The 23424-nt window shown below is 40.9% G+C and overlaps 1 protein-coding gene across 4 annotated transcripts in view; it reads right to left on the bottom strand.

Annotated features, from left to right (window-relative positions):
* RP1 (RP1 axonemal microtubule associated) overlaps positions 1 to 23424 on the bottom strand; it is a 580110-nt gene that overhangs the window by 425114 nt on the left and 131572 nt on the right. For all 4 annotated transcript variants that reach the window (XM_073631609.1, XM_073631611.1, XM_073631610.1 and 1 more), the window contains exons 9-12: positions 16831 to 16906; positions 6231 to 6307; positions 6115 to 6146; positions 5872 to 6001 (exon numbers count right to left, since the gene is read on the bottom strand). In XM_073631609.1, coding sequence (XP_073487710.1) covers positions 5872 to 6001; positions 6115 to 6146; positions 6231 to 6307; positions 16831 to 16906 — 315 coding nt within the window. The remainder of the gene's footprint in view (positions 1 to 5871; positions 6002 to 6114; positions 6147 to 6230; positions 6308 to 16830; positions 16907 to 23424) is intronic.

Genomic DNA, 23424 nt, shown 5'->3' with positions numbered 1-23424 from the left:
ATTGCTCGGTCAAGCAAGACTGTACACAAATGAAGTTTCTATAATTTTTTCAAACAATTAGAGGTTTCTTTTGCTGGTATTTGACCACCACTGTTTTATTTTTTGCGATATAAACCAAAACAAATGAACATTTTGAAAATAAAAAAAACAATATTTTCTACTTTCTGTTATATATAACATGAAGGAAAAAAATTACATTTTTTTTTACACAAATAAAGATTTCTTTTGGTGGTATTTGATCACTACTAAGTTTTTTTTTATTTTTTATTATATAAATTAAAAAAACAAAAACTTGGGAAAAAAGATTATATTTTCTCATTTCTGTTTCTTGTGATCCCAAAACTCATGATGTTAACATATTTACTTCTTCCTACTCATATAATTATACTATCAACAGTAATAAAAGGAAAATCTGTGTGTGTAATCTGTGTGAGTTAATCATAACTGTAAATAGTTTTTTACCAGCTCATATGCCATCTTTCTCCTGATGACAGCCAATGGACTGCTTGGCAATTCATAGGAAGCTTTGTATTTTCTGGATGAATACAAAGCTTCCGCTGATTGGCTAAGGTAGAGAGGAGGCGGATGACATCACAATCTCCACCTAAACAAATCAGGGAAAGCTTTTTATTCATTTCGAAAATACAAAACTTCCTGTGAATGGCTGAGCTGCGCTCAACCTGACTCAATTTAATTTTCCGGGAACAGGATGGGAAGTCTTCGTCATGCTGCTGGAACAAAGAGCTATATTCTGTATGTAGCTAAGGGCTGACAGCCACTACATCTGGTAGTGAAGGACATTGTTTGCTTGGACCAGCTTGGTCATAAAACATGGAGTTAGACTTCTGTACATAACTCTTCTGTCTCTTCAAATAGAAAATGTTACTGTTTGGGCTTTTTACAAAAATTGTAGTAATGTGTTATTAATGCTTTGATTACTGTAGTTTATTAATGCATAAATGCCTAGTCCAAATATACATCAGCAACTTGACTATAATTCTATTTCTAATTGGCATACCTATTTTGTTTCTATAATTTTTAAGGACATATCAGGCATTTTATTTTTGTTATGGTACACAGCTTTTGTTTTATAACTAATTTTTGTGTAGCGCCATCTAGTAAGCTGTTGAATCTGGGTCAGGGTTCAGTGAGTCAGGGCTGATTGACTCATCCTGACAGCTCCTTTGGAGACTGTATATAGACTGTACATAGGACGATGTTCCTGAAGTTGTTGCCAAAGTTTGTTGATGAAGCCAAGTGGGCATCCCATAACCTCCCATCCTTATCCAAGATGTTAACCCTCAATAAATAACAAAGAAATTCACAGTCAATTCTCTGACTCTGGAGTGCCTGTTAAAATGCGGTGTGCCTGGTTGTGCAGGAGTGGGGGATCCAGTTCATCTGCGGCTCCTTAGGGAGTGCGCTACATTTGGTTGTTTATATTACAAGAGATAAATGCACACAAATGTTTTTTTTTTTTTTTATATATATAATTTTTAACTGCTCTAATTGTATCTGACAATTATAGTACCAAGCAGATAAGTGCTGCCACAAGGCTGCAGTGGCATCTGCAGTGCAGTCTGAAGACTGAAGGCTTATTTTGTCATATAAGTGCATGTCAATGTCAGGATATCCTCAAACCAGCATTTGTCATAGCTTATGCAATGATCCTATGATCTGGGACCACTCTGATCTAAATCCCAACCATCAGTGAGTACTGTAACTGTTGGTGACAGTTGGAAATTGTTAGCCACCAGTAACACGAGGTGTAGTCTGGCAGCTCTCAAAGGGAGAACATTTGTTAAAATTGCTGGACATTGAGCTTGGGAATGTTAACTTTACAGATTTCAAGTCAGAAGGAGTTAAATAAATCAAATTTTTGCTTTAAAGTTTTGTGCATATTTCCCATTTATAGAGAATGCAAATGCAGGTGCATTTCAAATGGTTTCCAGACCATAAATAGGTAAGAAAAACTGTGAATGGTACTGCTGTGCAAATAGCTGTTATCGTATAATTACCAGCAAGCCCAAAAAGACCCTGTTTAATTATCACATAGAACAAAGTGATGTTTTGGATCCTCACAGGCCTCCTCCATCAGGCAACAGTGATGACTGTTACCTTTGCCTGATAAACAAGCCCTGCGAGGCTTTGAAATGTTGCTTTGTCTAATGTAATAATTAAATGTACTCTTTCTGAGCAATGTGATGTGCTGGTAATTACACCAGGACTGCAATTTGCCATTTTTGACCCTGTACGTCAGGGGTCTTCAAACTATGGCCCTCCAGTTGTTCAGGAACTACAATTCCCATCATGCCTAGTCATGTCTGTGAATGTCAGAGTTTCACAATGCCTCATGGAATGTGTAGTTCTGCAACAGCTGGAAGGCACTAGTTTGAAGATTCCTGCTCTATGCTGTTCTTCAATGAGAGATCAGAAAAATGTCTTTCTCAAATGTGCTAATTTCCTTCAAAAGTCACATTATTTTGTAAAATGTAAGGATTTGTATATGTTCATTTTCAACTTTACCTAAAATGGTGTCTCAGAATACCATCACTTTTTTAAAAATATCACCTAAGCCACCCTCTTTGCTCCTCCCAGGACATCCTACTCTCTAGCTCCCTTGTCTCCTCCTCCCATGCTGACATCCAGGACTTCTCCAGATCCCATCCTCTGGAACTCCCCACTGATCTGTCTGGCTGCTATCTCCAACTCTGTCCACTAGTAGGAGATCCCAGAAATCTAATCTCATCATAGGAAGGCCTATTCCACCTACACCTAATAAACTAATAATAATATCAGCTCATCTCTCACATTTATTACCCTTTGGATCACTTAACCCTCCCTTTTAGATGGCAAGCTCTCACAAGTAAGGATAAGCCGAACACCCCCCGGTTTGGTTTGCACCAGAATTTGCAAACAAGCAAAAAATTTGGACGAACACACGCACACCATTAAAAACTATGGAACACGAACATGAAAAATCAAAAGTGCTAATTTTAAAGGCTTACAATATATGCAAGTTATTGTCATAAAAAGTGTTTGGGGCCCCGGGTCCTGACCCAGGGGACATGTATCAATGCAAAAAAAAGTTTTAAAAACTGCAGTTTTTTTGGGAGCAGTGATTTTAGTAATGCTTAAAGTGAAACAATAAAAATGAAATATTCCTTTAAATATCATGCCTGTAGGGTGTCTATAGTATGCCTGTAAAGCAGCACAGTTTTCCCGTGTTTACAACAGTACCACAGCAAAATGACATTTCTAAAGGAAAAAAAGTTATTTAAAACTGATCGCGGCTGTAATGAATTGTCGGGTCTCGGTAATATAGATAAAACTCATTAATAAAAACAGCATGCCCCCCCCCAGTTTATTACCAGACTCTTTGGGTCTGGTATGAATATTAAGGGGAACCCTGTGCCAAATTAAAAAAAAAATGTTGTAGGGGTCCCCCCCAAAATCAGTACCAGGCCCTTCAGGTCTAGTACGAATATTATGGGGAACCCTGCGCCAATTAAAAAAAAAAAATGTCATAGGAGTCTCCCCAAAATCCATACCAGACCCTTCAGGGGTCGAGAAAGCGCCCCCCCCCCCCCCTTCTGAACCGTACCAGGTCACATGCCCTTAACATGGGGAGGATGCATTGGGGTTCCCCCAAAACATCTTGTCCCCATGTTGATGGGGACAAGGGCCTCATCCCCACAACTTGTCCCAAAGTGTCTCCTGTCTTTTTTACTACTTTTGTCACTTTTTTTGTGAAATGGTAGGGGTACAATGTGCCCGTTACCAATCCACATAGGGGGGGAGGCCAGGATCTGGGTGTTCCATTGTTAAAGGGACTTCCAGATTCTAAAAAGCCCCGCACCCGCAGACCCCCACAACCACCGGGCAAGGGTTGTGGGGATGAGGCCCTTGTCCCCATCAACATGGGGATAAGATGTTTTGGGGGGGACCCCAAAGCATCCTCCCCATGTTGAGGGCATGTGGCCTGGTGCAGTTCAGGAGGGAGGGCGCTCTCTTGCCCCCCTCTTTTCCTGTGGCCTGCCAGGTTGCGTGCTCAGATAAGGGTCTGGTATGGATTTTGGGGGGGACCCGTACACCATTTTTTAAAAATTGTGGCGCAGGGTTCCCTTTAAAATCCATACCAGACCTGAAGGGTCTGGTATGGATTTTGTGGGGGACCCCTATGCCATTTTTTTTTAAATTTGGTGCAATGTTCCCCTTAATACCCATACTGAAGGGCCTGATATGGATTTTGGGGGGACCTCCACACAATTTTTTTTTTAAATTTTGGTTCGGGGTTCCCCTTAATATTCGGGGTTCCCCCAAAGGGCCTGGTAATGGACTAGAGGGGGAACCCATGCCGTTTTTTTCAATGAGTTTTAGCTATATTGCCGAGACCCGACAATTCATTACAGTCACAATCAGTTTTAAATGACTTTTTTCCTTTAGAAATGTCATTTTGCTGTTGTACTGTTCTAAACATGGGAAAACTGTGCCACTTTACAGGCAAACTATAGACACCCCCCAGGAACGATATTTAAAGGAATTTTTCATTTTTATTGTTTCACTTTAAGCATTATTAAAATCACTGCTCCCAAAAAAACAGCTGTTTTTAAAACTTTTTTTTGCATTGTAACATGTCCCCTGGGGCAGGACTCTGGTCCCTAAACACATTTTATGACAATAACTTGCATATAAGCCTTTAAAATGAACACTTTTGTTTGTTTATGTTAGTGTCCAATAGACTTTAATGGGGTTCCGTGGCTTTGGAATTTGCCGCGAACACCGCATAATGTTCATTGTTAGCCGAACGTCCGAACAACCAAAGTTCACCCATCCCTACTCACAAGTAAGGTCCTCTGAATCCTGTTGTATTGAATTTTATTGTAACTGTATTGCTTCTCTTTTTTTTTGTACAATGCTGTGCAAAGTGTTGGTGCTACATTATTATTATTATTATTATACAGGATTTATATAGCGCCAACAGTTTACGCAGCGCTTTACAACATGGGGCAGACAGTACACTTACAATACAAATCAATACAGGAGGGATCAGAGGGCCCTGCTCGTTAGAGCTTACAATCTAGAAGGGAGGGTCAAGTGGAGACAAAAGGTAATAACTGTGGGGGATGAGCTGATGGGAAAAAAAAAAAGTACATTTGTTAGGTGTGGGTAGGATACGCTTCTCTGAAGAGAAGGGTTTTCAGGGATCGTCTGAAAGCTAATAAAGTAGGAGATAAGCGGACAGATTGGGGTAAGGAGTTCCATAGGATTGGAGAGGCTTTGGAAAAGGCCTGGAGGCGAGCATGGGAGGAGGTGACAAGGGAGCTAGAGAGCAGGAGGTCTTGAGAGGAACGAAGAGAGCGAGTAGGTTGGTATTTAGAGACTAAGCAAGTGATGTAGCTGGTGGGAAAATTGTAGATGGCTTTGTCCGTAGTTGTTAGAATTGTTATGGACTGTATATAGACTGTATATAGACTGCATATAGACTGTATATAGACTGTATATGGACTGCATATAGACTGTATATGGACTGCATATGGACTGCATATAGACTGCATATGGACTGTATATGGACTGTATATGGATTGTATATGGACTGTATGTAGACTGTATATGGACTGTATGTAGACTGTATATGGACTGTATATGGATTGTATATGGACTGTATATAGACTGTATATGGACTTTATATGAACTGTATATAGACTGTATATGGACTGTATATGGACTGTATAAATCCTGTATATTAATAATAAAAAAAATTAATAATAATTTAAAGTGATTAGCTCTTGTGTGCTGTGTAGTATATGTATTCTTTGTGCCACTATCATCGAAAAAAAACATAGTGTTTGATATTAAGGGAATATTTACCATATTTATCTTTTTTGTCTCCGAGTGCATCCACCCTGCCATCTGGAGTGATGCGAATAAATTTCTTTGTTGATTTGGAGTAAAACTGCAAACTGTTTTCATGCTGATATTTCCATTTCTCTGCATTCCACTATATTAGAAGTTCAGAATAAAAATATATGATGTTTTTAGAGTGCTTTAAAATGAATATAAAACATTATTAAATAAATTAGCATGGCATTAATGATTAACACAGTTCCATACCATTTCCTTTTTCTTTAGTTCAAATTCTTGTCCTGTGGATTGAAGAACAATTGTATAATAGATCAGAATTACCCATTTACATTACATAAACAAGCAGCTTTTATTTAGTTGCTTACTGGCCGGAAGGTCAGCTTCATTTGAGACAGACAAACGCCTGACAATTTTCCCATCATCCTCTCCTTCATCCAGCCATCTAGGAAGAATACAGAGTTGAGTTACTGACATTATGTTTTTTATTTAAATTCAAAGACCATGACCTGTGACCAAGAGGGGCTGAATGATTCAGATGTAAACGGATAGTTCATTGTGGCCTACCAAGCCTCCAAATTCATGTTATTTGTTTTTTCTCTTGTGCATATAATTCTTTGCATGCACTCCATTTAGTGGCCAGTCAGCAATACCTTTCTGTAGGTTTATGTAACTGTAGAAGCAGTAGTTAGACCCTCTACTTTCTTAACCTCTTTATTATGGAGGAACCCTTGAAAAAACATCCTAGTGAATGAGATCCTCTTGGACTATTTCGTGCTTTTCCATCTCTCCCCTCTGGCCTATATCTACCTACATTTTTAGCTATTAGGGTTGGTACTCTATCTATATGTTGGTAGATATGTGGAGACACTTCTACCACTAAACATTGGGGAGCTTACCCCCTGGTGATGAATAAATCAGCTCATTGGGGGAATTGTGCTCCACTTATGTCTCTGTCTGTTTCGGTTGATATTTCCCGGTGCTCTATTTATTGGGTTCCCATCTGGACTCGTACAGTTTGAGTACGTTGGCGCCATCCACTACGGAGGCTTTCCTGCGATATATTATTTTGACTGGCCGATATACAGTGCCTTGAAAAAGTATTCACACCCCTTGAAATTTTCCACATTTTGCCATGTTACAACTAAAAACATAAATGTATTTTATTTGGATTTTATGTGATAGACCAACACAAAGTGGTACATAATTGTGGAGTGGAAGGAAAATGATAAATGGTTTTCAGAATTTTTTACAAATAAATATCTGAAAAGTATGGTGTGCGTTTGTATTCAGCCCTCCTGAGTCAATACTTTGTAGAACCCCCTTTTCGCTGCAATTACAGCTGCAAGTATTTTTGGGTATGTCTCTACCAGCTTTGCACATCCAGAGAGTGACATTTTTGCCGATTCTTCTTTGAAAAATAGCTCAAACTCAGATTGGATGTCAGATCTGTGAACAGCAATTTTCAAGTCTTGCCACGGATTCTCAAATGGATTTAGGTCTGGACTTTGACTGGCCCATTCTAACACATGAATATGCTTTGTTCTAAATCATTCCATTGTAGCTCTGGCTGTATGTTTAGGGTTGTTGTCCTGCTGGCAGGTGAACTTCCATCCCAGTCTCAAGTTTTTTGCAGACTCTAACCGGTTTTCTTCTAAGATTGCCCTGTATTTGGCTCCATCCATCTTCCCATCAACTCTGCCCAGCTTCCCTGTCCCTCCTGAAGAAAACCATCCCCATAACATGATGCTGCCACCACCATGTTTCACAGTGGATATGGTGTGTTCAGGGTGATGTGCAGTGTTAGTTTATTGCCACAGATAGCATATTGCTTTTAGGCCAAAAAGTTCAATTTTCGTCTCGTCTGACCAGAGCACTTTCTTCCACATGTTTGCTGTGTCCCCCACATGGCTTCTCGCAAACTGCAAACAGGACTTCTCATGGCTCTTTCAACAATGGCTTCTTCTTGCCACTCTTCCATAAAGGCCAGATTTGTGGAGTGCACGACTAATAGTTGTCCTGTGGACAGATTCTCCCACCTGAACTGTGAATCTATGCAGCTCCTCCAGAGTTACCATGGGCCTCTTGGCTGCTTCTCTGATTAATGCTCTCCTTGCCCGGCCTGTCAGTTTAGGTGGACGGCCATGTGTTGGTAGGTTTGCAGTTGTGCCATACTCTTTCCAATTTCGGATGATGGATTGAACAGTGCTCCTTGAGATGTTCAAAGCTTAGGATATTTTTTAATAGCCTAACCCTGCTTTAAACTTCTCCACAACTTTATCCCTGACCTGTCCGGTGTGTTTCTTGGCCTTCATGATGCTGTTTGTTCACTAAGGTCCTATAACAAACCTCTGAGGGCTTCACAGAACAGCTGTATTTATACTGAGATTAAATTGTACAAAGGTGGACTCTATTTACTAATTAGGTGACTTCCAAATGCAATTGGTTCCACTAGATTTTAGTTAGGCGTATCAGAGTAAAGGGGGCTGAATACAAATGCACGCCACACTTTTCAGATATTTATTTGTAAAAAATTTTGAAAAACATTTATCATTTTCCTTCCACTTCACAACTATGTGCCACTTTGTGTTGGTTTATGACATAAAATCCCAATAAAATACTTTTACATTTCTGGTTGTAACATGACAAAATATGGAAAATGTCAAGGGGTGTGAATACTTTTTTTAAGGCACTGTATCTTGTGATGTGTTTCTATAATTAATATTCATTTGTATCTTGTTATAGATTTGTTACTTCTATTACTTCTACTTGGATGCTCTATTTTGGTGTTGGATGCTATATAACAGGGGTAGGCAACCTCGGCCCTCCAGCTGTGGTGAAACTACAAATCCCATCATGCCTCTAAGAGTCATGCCTGTGATTATTGGGGTCTTGCAATGTCTCCTGGAACTTGTAGTTTAACCACAGCAGGAGGGCTGAGGTTGCCTACCCCTGCTCTATAACATCATTTGGGAAATCAGTGTGGCTAAATAGGAGCTTTTTTGTTAATGCTACAGTGGTGATTTTATTTATGTGTTTTTAAAATAACATTGTAATAATATAAAATTGAGTTTTTAAATATTCTGTATGTGTGGATCCTGCGTCCTTCAGATACAGAAAAAGTCCACTTTTGGAGTTTTTCTGTCCTATTTTTCTTTTTGGTTTTGTTATACAATGATTGGATGATGAGGCCCTCTAATGTTATATTGATTATAAATTTAGGCACTATTTCTATTTAAAACCCCTGCTAAAAATTCCCCTTGTAACCTTTGGAGGAACCCTGGTTGACAAGGTTGCTCTGTTGCTTCGTAGCATTCTTAATCTCTTCAATAAGGGTACCATTTTGAATGTCAATTAAAACAAACAGAAAAAAAAACACAGAGTAGGAGAGCCCAGTCATATGATATGTAAACCTCATGTAACTGGCTTCTCCTCCAATCACAGGTCCCTGTGAGCATCATTTTTATACACAAGACCCAAATACATTGTTACAAATACTTTTGTGTTAGCCACTACTTGCACCGTTCTGCTATTGTCATGTAGTCTGGACATGTGGGCTCTGATAAAAGTTTGTTTTTTGAGTTTGCATCTGCATTTTTTTCTACACTGTGTTTTTTCTCTTTTTTGTTTTACTGCAGAAACATTATATTGCCACTTGTCAAAGCATGTGTTATGCTTTGGTTGGTACATAAATTTTTGTTGGTACATAAATTTTGATTGGGTACATACATTTAACAATATAATACATATGTAACAATACATTTAAAGTATACGTGTACTTTTAGGGTTATTATTTCCCTGAATTTTAGTGGAATTTTAGAAAGTAACAAGTTTGTTTTAATTCCCCTCTGTCGATCTGTACATTCTCACTCATATTTCCTTCCATCCCTCCATTCTAGTAACAACTATGTTACTAGAATGGAAACTTAAGGGCTTGTTCACACCATGTTCACACCTGTGTTTTTTACACTGGATAAATGTTACTGCAAGGGCACATAGAAAACAAAAGGATGCCTTCTTCCCACAATGCTGTGTACAACAACATTTGCAACATGTAAAATGATAGAATTAATGCTTACCTGTCCTTCCACCTGTGCCACCAATTCTCGTTTTCTTGAAGAGCTACAGTGGCTAAGGAATCTCCAGCATCTGACACACTTCTGAGTGTGATGGATGTCTGCTCTCTTGCCAAGTGCTGTGGTTCCATCCACAGGCCTTTACTGGGTCCTGTAGTGAAGCAGAGGCCAGCAGATCAAACTACAGGGCACAGAAGGGGACCAGGCATCCAACACTCCCAGATGTGTGTCAGTGCTAAAGATTCCTCAGCGGGCTTAAAGCTAATGTTGAGATATGGCCATTTTTACATCTTGGACCATGTGAGTATGTGTGTGCCATACCTGTGGGATACCTGTGGAAGTAGGAAATGATTTGTAGTAGGCATTGCTACTACAATGATCTCCACTAGCTTCAGAGTCCATTGCTGAGATGGCAATGGGAACACTGCATTTTCTGTAAAGTGTTCTCTGATTAGATAAGGTGGATAGGTGGGACAGTGATGTCATGGTCTCAACCTTGTCCAATTTAAGATTTCTTTGCATTCTTTGAGAAGATGCAATGTTCCTCTGAATGATGCCTGTGCTTAGCACATTATCTCTCTGTTCAGTAAGCAGCAGGGCAGCTGCTCACATGGGGCGCAGAAGGTAGCGGCCATCACTGTACTAGCAGTGCCTATTACAGAAATTTCCAGCTTTCAGTAGAATCTTCCAAGTATGGCCTATACATACTTACTTTTGTCTAAGCTGGACCAATGTAACTATGTAAAAACTGTTATAACTAAACTTTAGCTTTAACTCCTCAAGAGAAGGAACAAAGGCAGTGCAGGTGACAGGATAAGTATTTTCCTTACAGGTGGTTCTTATCTTCAAGTTTTCATTCTAGTGACAGAGTTACTCTAAAGTGAACTTTTTTATTTGAACTGCATATCCAAAACCTAGTTTTGACAATCAATTGTCCAACTTACTCTCCATCCAAAATTAATTGATTGAGTTCTCTTTTAAAACCTCCTTCAATGTAATCAGTTTAATGTTATTTATTCAATTTAGAAACAAATAACACATGTATAACACATTAATCCAGGGGTGGGCAAAGTCAGCACGCCTAGTGTTGTGAAACTACAAATCCTATCATACTCCTGTCTCTGGAAGTTTTGCCAGTGGCTGTAAAAGTCTTACAATGCTTCATGGGACTTGTCGTTTCACAACAGCTGGAGTGCCAAAGGCTTTCTACCTCTGCATTCGCATTAGGTGTGTACTAATTTTACCATTCAAAAGTTTTTCCAGTTCAAAAAATCTTAAATTTCACAAAAAAAAATGAATTGCAATATACTGTGTGTCAATTCACAAAAATTATCTCATGGGTTTTAAAATGCTGCAACCTTCTGGATGCTGTCAACTATTTCATACTATGTGGTGTCTACTGTGAAGGGCAGGAAACTGAGCCATTGAAGGTGGTGATAAGATACCAAATTTTGAGATAAACTAAGTCAATATTGTTGAGAAATTAAAGTTAAATGTCCATTCCATGCAAAGAAAAAACAATTTTGTACCTATACACTTTTCACAAATTGAGAACTTAAACACTCACTAAATTGATTCCTATATGGTGTAGCCTGATTCAACTACAATTGTAAGGAAGGGTGTAAATGCTAGAAAAAGGGCAATGCTCTATTTCAAATAGTTTTCCAACAACATTCTTCACAATTTAGAACAATTTTAAAAGAAAAAAGAAGGAAATTGGATGGACATAAAAATGATTACACTATTTTTTCTTGTCACCAATTTGAACAAATTATGTTGCATGACAAAATATAATGCCGTGCTGATTTTCAGATAATATCATAGTATTAAACTATGGAACAACAATCCTAAGCGAGATTTCATTAGCTGCTCTCTCAGTCGTGCCAGAATATGAAAGATATTTGCATTTCAAATGTTCCTTTAATGAAAAGTTTACAAGCACAATGCCTTTGTGATGTTCATCATTGTCTGATATCCTGATATCAGGAAAGAAGCCAACAAGAACTCTTCAAGTTCTTTTTAGTGACAGCTCAAAAAAGAGGTATACAATATACAGTACACATATACTACTTCCAGCAAATTGTAAAAGAGGAATGTCTTACTGATATAAAAAGTGTCTGGCAGTCGCTAAATGGGTTTACCAAGCAAAATGACAGTTTTTGCATTGTATAAGAAGCATCTATGTGATTGTACAGCCATTGTAAGAAAAATGATATGTGAATAGGGGCAGATGGCGCTACCTGAATTGGATAGGTAAAAATGTATGTTAGCTAAAAAGCTATATATCCTGTGTACTCTCCTCAAAGTGGGCTAAACAGTGCATTTGTTCAAAAAATTATACAATAAAAATAAAAATATATTGGAAGTATATTTAAAAAATGTATGTATATGTGCCCAATGGGATTAATATCCCATACCTATAAGTGCAGACAAATATAAACAACCATGCAGAAAGAATATATATATATATATATATATAAAGCAAGTATGCAAACAATTCATCAGGTGGTGACACCAAATTATAAATACTAAGTGTGACAATAACACAGCCCCCCTAGTGGTGTATAAGGGGTTAACGTAGACCAAATCCTCCTTCCAACTGTTACTAGCTGGAAATGACTATATAATCAGTCCACCGCCAGTGCCGTATATTGATTGAATATTCACACTATATCTCCGCTGTGCACAATATATAAAGCTGGTGAGGCAAACCCAGCCCTCTTCTTTACCATGAGAACAGACAATTGTAAGTTGTGACAGCATATAAAAACCAGAATATGCCAAAAATATATCAAACGTGCCAAAAATTCAAATTAAAAAATGCAAAATGATTGGTGAAATAATAAAAAAAGTCAGTGTTGTGAAAATCCTAATCAACAATCAGTTCATTCAGGAGTTCCTGCGTAGAGTGACTTTAGTGATGGCAACGATAATTCTCCAGTGACTTAGGTGCTCCCCCTCAAGGGTCCCCACTCACCAGCTCCCCGCACCCCCGCAGGGGTAATAGGCATGTAGTACCACCGGTGTTGTCTTGAAATCCAGTGGAGTTGTTCCTAAAAGACTTCTGCTCCGCTTTTGGAGTGGTTAACTGGTTTTAATTTTAATTTTTATTTCATTTTTAATCTATTTTGGTCATTGTACCTAGTATATTTTTTAATAAAATTCATACGGTATCACACTATGGGAGCCCTGTTTTCTTTTGTATGAGGAAAAAGTATAATCGTGAAGGACACCCACATCCGGAACAGAAGTCTTTTAGGCGGTGGACTGATTATATAGTCATTTCCAGCTAGTAACAGTTGGAAGGAGGATTTGGTCTATGTTAACCCCTTATACACCACTAGGGGGGCTGTGTTATTGTCACACTTAGTATTTATAATTTGGTGTCACCACCTGATGAATTGTTTGCATACTTGCTTTATATATATATATATATATATATATATATATATATTCTTTCTGCACGGTTGTTTATATTTGTCTGCACTTATAGGTATGGGATAGTAATCCCATTGGGCACATATACACACATTTTTTAAATATACTTCCAATATATTTTTATTTTTATTATATAATTTTTTGAACAAATGCACTGTTTAGCCCACTTTGAGGAGAGTACACAGGATATATAGCTTTTTAGCTAACATACATTTTTACCTATCCAATTCAGGTAGCGCCATCTGCCCCTATTCACATATCATTTTTCTTGCTTATCTCATCCCTGTGGGGGGTGAATAAGGGGAGGCTGCAAGCCTTTGGTCTGTGAGCGCGGAAATCTTATTTTCTACAGCCATTGTATTATACGTAAAAAAAAAAAAATCTCAGTGTACACCTATAAATATTTTTGAAATAATGTGTTACTTTTAATTGTTGTATTTTGTCATGGCCATATTTAAATACAGTGCTATGCTAGGAATATAACAATAATGATAACTAACCCTTTTGATACTAGATATCTTAAAATAAATGTAATACTTCTTTTAATTTCTTTTTTTGGTATGGGCTGTGAACGCATGTACCAATTCCAGACATTATTTATTTGTTTTAGATACATAATATGGACCAAAAAACGCAAAACGAAAATTAGAAAAATTACATATCAATGAGTTCTGGATAAAATGACGTAAATTAACAATAATTCAGCTCAAAATATGAACTAATTGTAAATTCACCATAGTTGCTCTCTGACTTTTGTCGTGAAAATGTTGAAAAAAATTAGTTTTTGCTGTTTAATCTTTCATACTTATTTCTCGATGTATTACCATCACAAAAATAGCGCATGTTCAGTGTTGCTCCCATTAAAAACTATAAATATCTTAAAAAAACATAATACTGTACATGGAATGGGCTAATGTTTTACAGATTTAGGGCTTGTATGCATTGAATATTGAAAACTATGGCTGACAACAGACATTTAAGTAAGAAAGTATGGGCTTCCAAAACATGGGGCAGTTTCTGTACACTGACATAAGTGCTGTCTGATTGGTCTTCTAGGTCTCAGGGTACTAATATTTTATTATGTTTGGGCCCAAGTGTCAGTGTACTCATTTTGTTCCCTCTAATGTATAAGCTTCCTATTATCCTTGGACCTCAACAAATGTCTTTCTTGATAAAACTACATTGATAACATTCTTAGGGACCAGATTTTACAAGCGTTTTTTGTTCCAAGTCTGGGCAAGCAAAGAAATGGCTTTGAATATCACAGATAACGCTAAACCATCTATCCAGCTTTCTCATTGGCACGCATTGTCCGCACCATCACACCCAAGAGCCCCAAAAAGATGTAGCAGGCATTTGCTTTGATTTGATATAATGCTGGCACTCTTGTAATCATTTGTAAGCTTTTCTAAAAATCAAAAATGTTATAAAAATAATGCCCATATGTATTGTCTTAAGTTTGTCCTTCCTGAATAAAGTAACTTTTTACATAAAACAACATATCTGTGTAAGCCAAGCTCCTTTCTCTTAAGGGCCCATTCACATTAGGAACTGCTTGTGAATCGCACAGGAACGCTGTGTGTTTCACATGCGGTTCTGTGCAGTACGATTTCATCCCATTCATTTTGAATAGGCTGAAATCGCAATGCACCAAAAGTAGTGCATGCACTACTTTTTGAAACGCACTGCAACTGGATTGCATGGTACTTTTGTACTGTGCAATCCGGTGTAGGCAAATGCACTGCATTTGGGGTGTTGTTAACTTTGTATTGACACTTGTTGCAGATTGCAAGGGCAGTGCCATTAGAATGTAGTGAGGGACAGTGTAAACAGGCCCTAAATGTCTGTTTTAACCAGCAAAATCTATGAGAGTCAATTCAGACCTGTTTCCCATAATGCTTGTTAGAGTTTCGTATCTCTGTAGCTTGTCCAGGTCAGAGATTCAGAACGCATTGAAGCCAAAGCATCAGCATGACAGCCAGGGAACTAACATCCTCAAAGTACAGGTCAGCAATATCAGCCTACCTACAGAAAAGCATACCACACTGAACCTCACAAGCAGCCCAGTTTTCCCAGTAGGTAGCTGGGTATAAATAGGACCCTTAGCATCCATGCATGCACATGTGCACATAGCACACCTGAAGTATTGCATCTCATAAAGTTAAGAAAGACTATGTTGTGGAAATAGTTGTGGGGTTGATCAATTGTGGGGTTAATCAATTGTGGGGTTGATGGGGGGAGGGGGCGTTGATTCTAATATCCTCGAGGCGTGCTTTAAATGTGTTTCACACAGTTTACAGTGAGGTTTTGAGATAAGTAATAGATACCTTTTGAAAACATTGGACCTCTTCATGAGTAAGGTAGGTGGGTTGATATTGCTGACCTGTACTTTGAGAATGTTAGTTCCCTGGCTGTCATGCTGATGCTTTGGCTTCAATACTTTCTGAATTTCTGACCTGGACCAACTATAGAGATAAGAACTCTAATGCTGCATACACACGATCGTATTTTCCGACAACAAAACCGTGGATTTTTGTTCAAAGGATGTTGGCTCAAACTTGTCCTGCATAGACACGGTCACACAAATGTTGGCCAAAAATTCCAAACGTGAGAACGCGGTGGCGTACAACATGTACGACAAGCCGAGAAAAAGGAAGTTCAATAGCCAGTGAGGCTCCTTCTGCTTGATTCAGAACATGCGTGAACTTTTGTGCGACAGACTTGTGTACACACGAGAGGACTTTCCGACAAGTTTTGTTGGCGGAAAATTTGAGAACCTACTATCAAACATTTGTTGGCGGAAATTCCGACAGCAAATGTTCGATGGAGCATACACACGGTCGGATTTTCCGACAACAAGCTCACATCGAACATTTCCTGTCAGAAAATCCGACCGTGTGTACGCGGCATAACAGCTTTTAGACACTCATTTTGACCGAACAGTATTAAAGCCAGAAATATCCAGGCAACTAGCATTTTCACAAGAATCTCAGCAACAGCAGCCCTATAACTTTTCTAATGATAGAGTCATTTTAAGTAGATCCTGTGGCAAAGTACTTCCCTTCTGTTATCATCAAATCATCAACAAAGAGGGAAAAATCTCAGCCACCACACAACATACAAGCCCAGCATGTAATAGGTAATAACAGCCTCAGCCTAACTCCATCCAGGTCAAGCCCCACATAAGCTTTTATCACCTATTACACTCTGCAATTGTATGGTATGCGGTGGCTGGAATTTTTATCTCCTTATTCTGCGGATTACATGGAGTCAGGGTGGACTCCTAGCCTGACCTGCACCCTCAGTGGAATACACCGAATGGGGGGCATAGATGCCGGAGTGGAGACTCTAAAGTCGGTTTACCTTCTTTTATCATAATTTGATACAAACTGTGGAAAATCAGCAACAGAATAAAGATGAAACAAAAGATAAACTTAGTGTTTTCTTTTCACACCTGTAGCATAAAAAGGAGTATTCTTTGTCCTTGAGTTCATCGTAAACGTAGACTTTTTCCAGGTACAAACCATTGCCTAGCAATAATAAAATAAGGATAATTATAATGTGTACAGACCATGATAAGCCCATTAATAATCAAACTCGATTTCTCTGAATGTGTGCAGGTGTTATGAAAAGCCTTTTAAAACCTTTTATAGGGAGTAGTACTCTTGGCACAAAAAGCCACTTGCAATTGCAATATCAGTTCATTTGTTCTAAAACAACATCTGCAGAACTGATTTAGTCATCTTGAATAAATTAGGAACTGAACAATTTTGAATCTAAATAATCTGCATCAAAATGACATTCACATAGCTGTATGCATAATATGGCTGGTCAAATGATACCTAAACTTCCCTGAGAGCAAACTTTCTAGATCAGCTGTAATTAACTCTTATGCCGCATACACACGACCGGACTTTCTGTCAGAATAGACTCCGACGGTCTTTCTGACGGAGTTCCAACGGACTTGCCTACACACGATCACACCAAAGTCCGATCGTTTAGAACGCGATGACGTACGACAGGACTAGAAAAAGGAAGTTCAATAGCCAGTAGCCAATAGCTGCCCTTGTGTCATTTTTGGTCCGTCAAAATAGCATACAGATGAGCGGTTTTCCCGATAGGAACTGATTCCGTCGGAAAGATATGAAACATGTTCTATTTCTAGGTCCGTCAGAATTTTAAAAAGAAAAAGTTCGATGAAGCCCACACACGATCGGAATGTCAGACGGAATGATTCCGTCTGACCTTTTCTGCCGGAAAGTCTGGTTGTGTGTATGCGGCATTAGTTCCCATATCTGGGCTAATTTTTTAAGCTCTGTCTGGAGGTGTAAAATTAAAATAGCAGCTCTGCCTGCAGTACTCATCTCCTCTCCTCTGCTGGCCCCCATGGTAATAGCTTTCTCCACCCTGGAAGTTATCAGTCTCCCAGATTGTAGGATGTCTAGCATTATTAAGCTTTTTAGACTGAAGATATGCTGTGAGTACAGGATGTCATGGACATCATGACAGTCCTGCTCTTTGCATCTTTGAAATGGACCCTGTGGGGTACAAACTCAGGTGCAGCTCTGTATAGAAACTAGTCAGTTTCCAGGTTTTATTGTCAAAGCTTAATTGAACAAGCTGAAGCTAGAAGCTGATTGGCTACCATGCACACATGCACCAGATTTTGCACTCTCCAGATTCAGTAAATAACCCGCTGAGTAAAGCCTGGAGTGAGAGAAATAAAATGAAAGATAGTGCAGGGCCAGCATGACAGGGTGAGAAGGGGAAGCAACTATGGGGTTAAGGATTGTAGGTGGAGAATAGGGGAGAGGTAGGATTGGTTAAAGCAACAGGATGAGGAGGGGTTTGTTGTAGTTCATTTAAGGGATAGGTAGGGTCTCCTGGGCAGCTGAGGAGGGACAAGCAGGCAGTTTATTCCACGCTGCTGCTTGTTACGAAATATCGGAGCATGGCCGAGGTGGACAGGATTCCGGAACGGCTGTGGGCTGCGGCAGCTTCCAAAGGGGCCAGAGTGGCTTCAGAGCCAGGTATCTACCCTGCTAGAGGACCAAGCGCCGGGGGGCAGGATATCCTACGCGCCTTGCGGTCTCGGCTGCTGTAGCGCTTTTCCCCTGGATCCTCCCCACGAGCTTTCCGCCAGTGTAGGAGCCCCGCCTGGGACCCGTCAGGACCACCAGTGAAGCGATCACCAGCTTCCATGGGTGGTTGGCCTGGCTGGAATCCTCTGTGGATGGGCGTCAGGAAGCTTGCACACGCCTCCTCCGCCCACCCAAAATCACTGTCCAGAGCTAGGGGACTGCTCCCCCTCTGATGCTGGGGAAAGGAGGGAGTCTCAGCATGGGAGGAGCAATGTCACGGCAGCTGGGCCTTTACCAGCCACAGCCGGCAGGTCTAATGTGTCGGCGGCGACCCCTGCCAGGAGAGAGAGGGGTGCAAAAGGCAAGGAAAAGGCGGAGAAGCGGTCTGGGTACTGTACGTGCTGGAGGTCTGCACAGCATATCGATGGGTGGATCTGATGCGGGCAGGCGGAGCCAGGTACGACACGGATCCACGGCATCCGGGCCTTCCTTGCCTGGAATGCCTCAAGGTGAGGAATCCCAGAAGTACGGTCAGAGGGTGAACTGTCCTGCTCTGAAGAAGACGAACCGCAGGGACATCGGGCATTGGGGGATTCTGGAGCGGCGGCTGTTGGGGGTTCCCCTGGTCAGCCTGGTAAGTCGACTAATTTAATTAACAGCTCTGTTGACAATGTATTAGGTAGCTTGTTGGGGTAGCTGATGGGAGCATGGTAGCCCCTTATGGTGCCACACCACGGGTGGGGTCTGGCCCACAGGTGGCAAGTGCTGCACGTCCAGGACGGACGCACAGTTGCGGAAATTCCCCGCAGGTGGCGCCATTGGTTCAGCCAGGCAGAGTAGTCGTGGGCGGGATAGGGATGGGACCCAGTGTGGTACCCCCTCCCTTTCCCCTGGTTACGGCGGTAGACCTCACTACCACGGGGCTCATAGTATCTCCCCCAGATCCGGTGGCTGCTGTTGCAGCGTCGGGGGAGAAGGCAGGAATGTTGCAGGAGGTCCTGGGAAAGGTGGACGCTGTGCGGATTGCCGACGCAGCTAAGTGCAATGTTTATGTGTGCTTTGAAGGGTCGTTGGGGGCACGCTTAAAGCAGGATGCCCAGGATAAGATTTGCAAGGTTGAGTACTTGGAGATTTTTTCCCTGTTACCTCTTTAGAAGTTTAACCTGGATAGGGTTAAGATCGATGACTCGAAGAAGGAGGATGAGGAAAGGCGGTGGTACAGACTGATACCGAGGACTTTCACCAATTGGCTACAGGCTTTTGCCATTATGGCGAGTGTCATAGGGGAGAAACACCCAGAGCACTGTTCATTGCTCTTTTGTTACATGGATGCTGTTGGGGAGGCCCATAGAGTATACGGGGGATCTTCTTGGCTGCGGTGCGATGAAAAGTTCCGTCAGCGGAGCGCCGTCCGTCCTTCCCTTCGGTGGGACCACAAGGACATCAGCCTCTGAATGCGGCTCATGTCCTCAGCGCGGGCTCAGTTTTTTCCAGGAGGGGCCGGTGGTGCAGCTTCCCCTGGACAATCAGCCACTAAGAAGTGGGGTTTCTGTTGGCAGTACAAGGGGGGCTCTTGCAAGCTTGCAAGCTCCTGTCGTTATAAACACGAGTGCTCTGGGTGTGGAGGTTCTCATCCCAGGTCTCGATGTATTAAAAAAGGCAGGGTACTTGCTGGTGAGTCTGCAAACAAGAGGGAAGACACCGGTGAGGGGGGAAAGGATGCAACCTTTCCTAAATACGTATCCAGACTGGCTACGCGGGTGCTGTGGGAGGGGTTCTTGGAGGGTTTTAGGATTTCTTGTTCCTTGAGTATGGTTCTGCCTATGATGCGGAATTTGCATTCTGCTTTACAACATCCTGTGGTGGTCTCTGAAAAACTGGGTAAGGAAGTAGCACTGGGTCGCATGGGCGGGCCTTTCGCGGTGAAGCCTTTGCCATATTTAGTGATTTTGCCTCTAGGGGTGGTGCCTAAGAAGGAGACAAACAAGTTTCGCCTCATCCATCACTTATCCCTCCCAAAAGGAGGTTCAGTCATTGACGCCATTGATCCAGAGGTGTGTACAGTTTCGTACACTTCTTTTGACGCGCGGTTGGCTGGGTTCGCCGATACAGCAAAGGGGCTCTGATGGCGAAAGCGGACACTGAATCCGCTTTTCGTTTGCTCCCTGCCCATATGGACAGTTTCCGTCTACTGGGGTGCTGTTGGCAGGATGAATTTTATGTATATCGCTGCTTGCCCATGTGCTGCTCAGTTTCCTGTGCTTTATTCGAGATGTTCAGTTCCTTTGTTGAATGGGTGGACCGTGATGTATGAGGGATGAATTCTGTCATCCATTACTTGGATGATTTCCTTTGCGTGGGGCCTCCTTCTGCTAAGGTGTGTGGGATACTTTTGTCTACATTACAGCACATTGCGGGCAGATTCGGTATTCCCTTGGCGAAGGATAAGACAGAGGGCCCAACCAGCATGCTTAGGCATAGTGATCGATTCAGACACTATGGAGTGTCGGCTGCCAGAAGATAAATTGTTGGCCCTCAAGGTGGAGATCCGTGGGACATTGGGACTGCGCAAGATCCAGCTTAGGAAGCTACAATCCCTGTTGGGTAAGTTTAATTCCGCATGCCGCATTATCCCCATGGGCAGGGTTTTTTGTAGACGACTATCGACTGCTACCGCAGGGGTTAAGTCCCCTACACACTTTATCCGTCTTAATCGGAAACTTTGGGGGGACTTGAGGGTTTGGCACACGTTTTTGGAAGAGTATAGTGGGAGATCGGTTTGGATGTAGGGGCCGGTGAGCAACTTCGACTTGGAACTTTTTAAGGATGCTGCAGGGTCATCAGGTTATGGGGCCTTCTAACAGGGTCATTGGAGTGTGGCACCTTGGCCGTGTTCCTGGTTAGATGCGGATTTTCCTTGGTAACATGGTGCTCCTGGAGCTTTTTCTGGTAGTGCTGGCCATGGAAATCTCGTTCCGAAACTTGAAAATTTGGTTGAATTGCGACAACATAGGAGCTGTTGTGCCACATGGTGCTTCGCTGCCTACAATTGAACATTTTCCTGTATGCTGTTCACCTCCCTGGGTTAGACAATACTCTAGCTGACTCATTGTCTCGGTTTCAGTGGAACAGGTTCCGAGAGCTGGCACCAGCGGCCGAGCAACAGGGGGTTCCTTGTCCCGGGGGGCTGTGGGAGATTGTTTTGGAGCCGTCGCTGGATGGATCAGGAGGTCAGTGAGTGTGGCTATCATACATAGTCATACAAAAAGGAACATTGTGAAAAATTTGATAGGCACTTGCAAAACTCAGGCTGTGAAGGGACAGCTAGTAATTGACTTTGAGCTGCTTTTTTTGAGGGCCTTAAAACTAAACTCCATGTTTACTGCTTTTTTTTAAATAGTTTGTTAGGGACAAGCTGGTGCAAACAAAATTGTTTCCTTTACTAATATATGCAGCCACTGTCAGCACTGTATAAACTGTATGTAACATCAGCTGCATACAGTATAGACTGCTGTGTTCCAGCAGTGGTACAAGGACTTTCTGATGGCTGTCAGAATAAACTCGAGTCAGGCTAAGTGCTGCTTAATCATTCACAGGAAGCCTTGCTTTTTATCGATGATTACAAGGCTTTCTCTGCTGAGCTGGAGATTGTGACATTATTCATCTGCCTTTCCACTTCAGCCAACCAGAGGAAGCCCTTGTAGAAGTCCTCAGTTTGACTTGAGCTTGTTTCAGCAGTAGACAGGAAGTCCTGTACTGCTGCCAGAACACAGCACTGCATACTGTATGTAGGCTGATGCTACATACAGTTTATACAATGCTATCAGTGAGTGCATGAATTAGTAAAGGAAATCATTTGTTTGGACCAGCTTAGCCTAAAAGAACTATCTAAAGTGAAAAATGGAGTTAGGCTATAAGAGCACGGATTTTTCTGTACATTGGGAAATTGCTGCATAAATCTGTTATGTAAAGTTTTACATGGGAGAAAAGGGATGAACTTGTTACAGCTAGTGCACTACATAATATACATTAATTGCCCATATTAAGGAGTAGGTCTCAGCTTTTCCCAACTTTGTGGGTAAAGAATGACAGATCCTCCAGCCCTTCTATACACAGGTGAATAGCCAAATCTGTGAAATCAAGATCCTTAGTGTGCAAGTTGATCTTTTGGATTGTATAAAAGGGCAAAGGATGCCATAAATGCCCATATCCAGAGGTGCTAATTATATGTATAATATAGTTATATAATAAAAAAATCTAAATTAACATGTATTTATTTTTATCCCACCTGTGCAGTATATGAAAAGATATTTATTGACTGCCCTGAATTGTTCTTATTATCATCTCTTACAGCTTGTTCAGATTTCTTCTGCCAGCAAATCAAACAGTTAGAGTCATAAAACTATTAAGAAACTAAATGATTGCACGTTAGGGTTCAATGGAAACTGAACTAATGGCAAGATGATCCCTGGCAAACATTGAATTTATGGTGGTAAATACAGTCAATAGCCTTGACCCTATGACCATGGGTCCTGCAACTACAGGTTATATATTTTGCTAAAACGTTCTTTGTTTCAGTTTGCTGTGTTATCTGAAGAGTATCATTGGTAATAAATGTAAAGTTTAAATAAAATAGGGCAGTGTCTCTAGTTTAGATCTTATATTTGAGACTGTTTACTGTGGTTGATAGCTATAGACTTTTTGTTGTAGGTCAAGAATTTGTCAAAAGCACAAAAATAATATTCTTATTTCACAGTCTACCTGGACAGTATGCCAGAAGGAGTCTCCTCTCCTTGTTTTATTTCCTGAACAAAGGCACTGCACAGTGAAACAAGCATACTGTGGGTTGGAAGCTTTAAAGTGGTAGCATTGGCCTTCTTTAGGAAGTTTTGTTGTATAGTGCTTAGGGCACATAGCCTCACCACAAAATGCCATGAGGTAGCTGAGAAGTCCTAAATCAATACAAC

Source organism: Aquarana catesbeiana, linkage group LG05 (genome assembly GCF_042186555.1).
Source record: "Aquarana catesbeiana isolate 2022-GZ linkage group LG05, ASM4218655v1, whole genome shotgun sequence".
NCBI lineage: Eukaryota > Metazoa > Chordata > Amphibia > Anura > Ranidae > Aquarana > Aquarana catesbeiana.
The sequence above is the reverse complement of the archived record's forward strand: the minus strand, read 5'-3'. Positions and strand labels throughout refer to the sequence as shown.